The sequence below is a fragment of the Vigna radiata genome, chromosome 1 (assembly GCF_000741045.1).
Source record: "Vigna radiata var. radiata cultivar VC1973A chromosome 1, Vradiata_ver6, whole genome shotgun sequence".
Classification (NCBI taxonomy): domain Eukaryota; kingdom Viridiplantae; phylum Streptophyta; class Magnoliopsida; order Fabales; family Fabaceae; genus Vigna; species Vigna radiata.
Window position 1 is genome coordinate 14,825,267 of NC_028351.1, and position 4,540 is coordinate 14,829,806.

At 37.8% G+C, this 4,540-nt stretch overlaps 1 protein-coding gene across 2 annotated transcripts in view; it reads right to left on the reverse strand.

The window, feature by feature from the left end:
• Positions 1–4,540, reverse strand: part of LOC106775151 (FH protein interacting protein FIP2) — a 16,083-nt gene that overhangs the window by 4,360 nt on the left and 7,183 nt on the right. For both annotated transcript variants that reach the window (XM_022785441.1, XM_014662223.2), the window contains exon 8: positions 599–657. In XM_022785441.1, the coding sequence (XP_022641162.1) occupies positions 599–657 (59 nt within the window). The remainder of the gene's footprint in view (positions 1–598; positions 658–4,540) is intronic.

Consider the following 4,540-nt stretch of genomic DNA (forward strand, 5'->3'; position numbering starts at 1 on the left):
AAAGGACTAAATATACTGAGGTGGATTGTCACTTTATCCGAGAAAGATTGCATTTGAAGACATCACCACTCAATTTGTTTGATGATAAAAAAAAAACACTCAATTTGTTAACTCTAATTATCAGTTAGCGTATATCTTCACTAATTCACTGTGGGTCCTAAAATTTACTATATTTGTAACAAGTTTTGTTCATGATTTATATGTACTAGCTTGAGGGGAGTATCAAATGTAACTAAATATATATATATATATATATATATATATATATATATATGCCTTGGCCCATTCTTTGTATCTTCTTTGCCTTTGAGATACTTATATACATACATGCTCCTTTGTTGTATTAGACACAGACTATTTTTGTCACTTCACAATATACCTCAACAAAATTGTTCCTCTTCTAGATAAAAGGACAAAACAAAACACACAAAGAATAGGTTTATTATTTTAAAAAAAAGATATACTTAGATGAACCTCACGTATAACTTACAAGTTACAATGATTGGCCCAAAATATAAAAGCTTTATAGAAAAAAGAAATTAGATGTCATAAACAAATTAATAATTGATTAGACAAGTAAAAATTAAAGTTGGTGAACCTGTAGATGTGCTGTACGCAAATCTGCACCACATAAGCTAGAATCTACTAAGCAAGCATCTGCAAAATAGAAGTTTCAAACAAACTTCAGTTCCAAGTATATTGTTTGATATATCAATGCAGGCAAATGCATTTTGCAATTCTGATTACGTTTTTGTGTAACCAAGGGCGTAAAGTAATCCAAATTGAAATATGGTGAAGCGTAAAAAATATAAAGCAATATATGTTGGAAAGTCACCTAAATTGTGTTACACCTAACTCACTTTATTGGAAGCCTCGTTGGAGGATGCCATAATTGCAGCCTTAGGTGGTGGCTTAGTTCCACATCGACTAGAGATATAACTTAAATAGAGTTTATAAAGTTTGACAGTTCTTACCTTCTAAGTTGATTTTATGGGATTTTGTTTGATTCTTAACCTAAATTATTCAAATATATCAGAGTTTATCTTTGATTTATTTTTGGCCACCTACATTTGCTATTCTCTTGGTGGATAGGTGTGAGGGAGAGTATTGAAAACTATTTTAATTGCAGCAACCCTAGCCCACCTTAATTGATGCCTCCATGATTGTAGCGTCAAGTATAGTGGTAGTTTAGTGCCATATAAAGATACAACTTAAACAGAGATTATAAAATAGTTTTGGCAGGATTGATTCAGGCTTTGATGAGAGCATAAATGAAGATAATGAGCTAGAACACGCCATACCTAGAAGATTTACAAGAAGTATGTCAAGACAAGAAGTTCTAAATCAACAAAATATTTCTCTTTCTTTCTTATTTTGTATTTGTTAGACTAACAATTTGTAAGGTTTTATTTCTTTTGAAGTGTAATTAGTAATTAGGTGTAGATAGGCCTTTTAAATCCCAAATATCTGGCATAAATTATTTTATAACACTTAAAGAGAAAGAAAGGAAAAGAAGACGGCAATCAAGATAAAAAGGAAAAGACGAGCTTAATTCCCCTTCCTTTGGTTCTCATATTTATAATGACATTGGTAGTTGAGATAGAACAATTGATAGGGAAGAGAAAAGAATAAGAAAGACCATATTTAGAGTCCTAGATACAGCACACAACAATTGTATCTTGTTTTTCCTAGAAATAATATTTCCTCTAATGAAAACACAAATTTTTTTGGAGAGATTTTGTCCATAAGAGAACCTATCCAATCAGCATCAAAATACCCAAAAATTTGAGTATTCCCAGTAATAGAGATTGAACAAAAAGGGAAACAATCGTGTGAGTGTTTTAGGATATAATGTGTGCAGAATAAAAGGAAATAGATTAGGATTATTTGTTAGTTGGTTAGTTGGTTAGGGGGGCCTTTATAAGAAGAAAGGAAGGTCTTGTGTGAGGGTACTTTTTGATAATTTTGTAGATTGAGCTTTGCCTCTTTGTGAAGGGGAAACCCTTGGAGGAAGGAGTGCTCTCCTATTCTTGTATTCTTTGGTTACAATAATAATACAGTTCTATTTCCAGAAATCTGGTGAGTAACTGTGTGCTGTTCTGATTGGTAGTTAGACTTCTTGACTAAAGAAGTCTAACAAATTGGTCCGACCTGTCGGATACGCTTGGGAGGGGACTGCCGATTCTGTTTGGAGGAGCGAAAGGCACAATGGAGGGAAGAATTGATGGAAGAATGAATGCCCTGGAGGGAAGGATGGATTCTGTGAAGAGGTGGGCCACCGAACATAAAAGGGTGCTAGCAGAAGAGAGAAGAAACATCCAAGAATTAAGAAGTTGTATCCAAGAAGTCTCCCTACCAACTGGAAAAAGGGGTTGTTGGGTGCAAGTGGGTTTATACAGTGAAGTACAAGGCTGATGGGACTATTGAGAGGTATAAGGCAAGGTTAGCCAAGGGATTCACCAAACATATGGAGTGGATTACTTAGAGACTTTTGCACCAGTTGCCAAAATGAACACAGATTGACCAATTTTTTCGTTCTACAATTGGGAACTGTAGCAATTTGATGTAAAAAATGCATTCCTACACGGGGATCTTGAAGAAGAAATATACATGGAAATACCACCCGGGTATACGGGACAGATTGAGGCCAACACAGTTTGCAAATTAAAAAAGGTGCTATACGGGTTGAAACAGTCACCTAGAGCATGGTTTAGGAGATTCTCCAAAGTTATGACAAGTCTTAAATACAAACAGAGCCGAGGGGACCACACTTTATTCATCAAACATTTTGATTCAAGCGGAGTAACAATACTATTGTTCTATGTGGATGATATAATTATCATTGGGAATGATAAAAAGGAACAACAAGGGTTGAGCCAATGCCTTGCTAAGGAATTCGAAATCAAGACTTTAGGAAAGCTAAAATATTTTTTGGGGATTGAAGTAGCCTATTCCAAGAAAGGAATCTTCATATCCCAACAAAAGTATATCATTGCTACAGGAGACAGGTAAAACAGCCTGCAAACCAGCAAGTACACCTGTTGATCCACATATAAATTTGGGAAGTGCAGAGGAGGATGTTTCTGTGGATAAAGAAATGTACCAAAGACTTGTGGGAAGACTAATTTACCTATCTCACACTAGGCCAAATATTGCCTTTGTTATGAGTAGGGATGGCACAAAAACCTGTACCCGCGGGTACCTGCAGAAAATCCGCTACAGGTATTTAGTACCCGCGGGTAAGTGGTACCTGCAGGTAACGAGTAGTGGAAATTTTAATACCCGTTTGTTAACAGGTCAGGTATGGATATCACACTATCCGTACACGTGGGTACCCGCTACGCGTCTGAAAAATGAAATTACACTTTTATCCTTCGTACTTTAAATTATTTTCTAAGCTATTGTATTTTGTCTCACCCTTCAAACCCTAAATCTCAATTTCGAAGGGTCACACACCCAACCATCCACCAATCTCAATTTCGAAGGGTCACACACCCAACCATCCACCAGATATCTGAGCTTGTTCCTCTTCTTCTAACAGGTAACTAAAACAGGAGGCCACTCTGGAGTTTACCGTACCTATAGGAGAATAGCACAATCGTTATATTAGGTGGGCATGAAAAAGATGGTTACGGAGTATGTTGCTACGTGCGAGATGTGTCAACAGCACAAGTATCTGACTGCTTCTCCCCAAGGGCTATTACAACCTCCCGATTCCAGTGGCTGTATGTGAAGAGGTGAGCATGGATTTCGTAGTTAAGCTTCCAAAATCACAAGGCCATGACGCGATTCTAGTGGCGGTAGATAGATTGAGCAAATATGGTCATTTCATAGCGTTGAAACACCCTTACTCGGCCAGGACAGTAGCAGAAGTCTTTGCAAGGGAAATTGTAAGATTGCACGGGATCCCAGTGTCAATTGTTAGTGATAGGGATCCATTATTCCTAAGCATCTTTTGGAAGGAATTATTTAAGATGCAAGGGACGTAGCTCAAGATGAGTACCACATATCATCTAGAAACGGATGGGCAAACGGAGGTGGTGAATAGGATTGTAGAAGGCTACCCGCAGTGTTTCTGTTCAGAGCAGCCAAAGAATTGGTATGAGATGTTGTCTTGGGCCGAATACTGGTACAATACCAGTTACCAAGGAGCAGCACGATGCACACCGTTTGAAGATAAGACCCATAGACAGGCCTCCATGTCGGTTAGATTGCATCCTAAGCTCTCAGCCAGATATTTTGGACCTTTTCAAGTACTACAGCAGGTGGGGAACATGGCCTATAAACTCAAGTTACCTGATTCAGCTCGTATACATCTTGTATTTCACGTGTCCCAATTAAAGAAAGCGGTGGGTGATAAGTTGGTGAAGAAAGAATTACCAACAGAGTTGCAGGTGGAAGGGCCAACTTTTTGGCCAGTACAGATACTAGAAAAGAGGCAGATACAGCAGGGAGAAGATGTAGTACACCTGAGAAGATGGATTGGTTATCCAGGATCAATACCCTGAGTTCAACCTTGGGGAAGGTTGTTGAAGAAGGA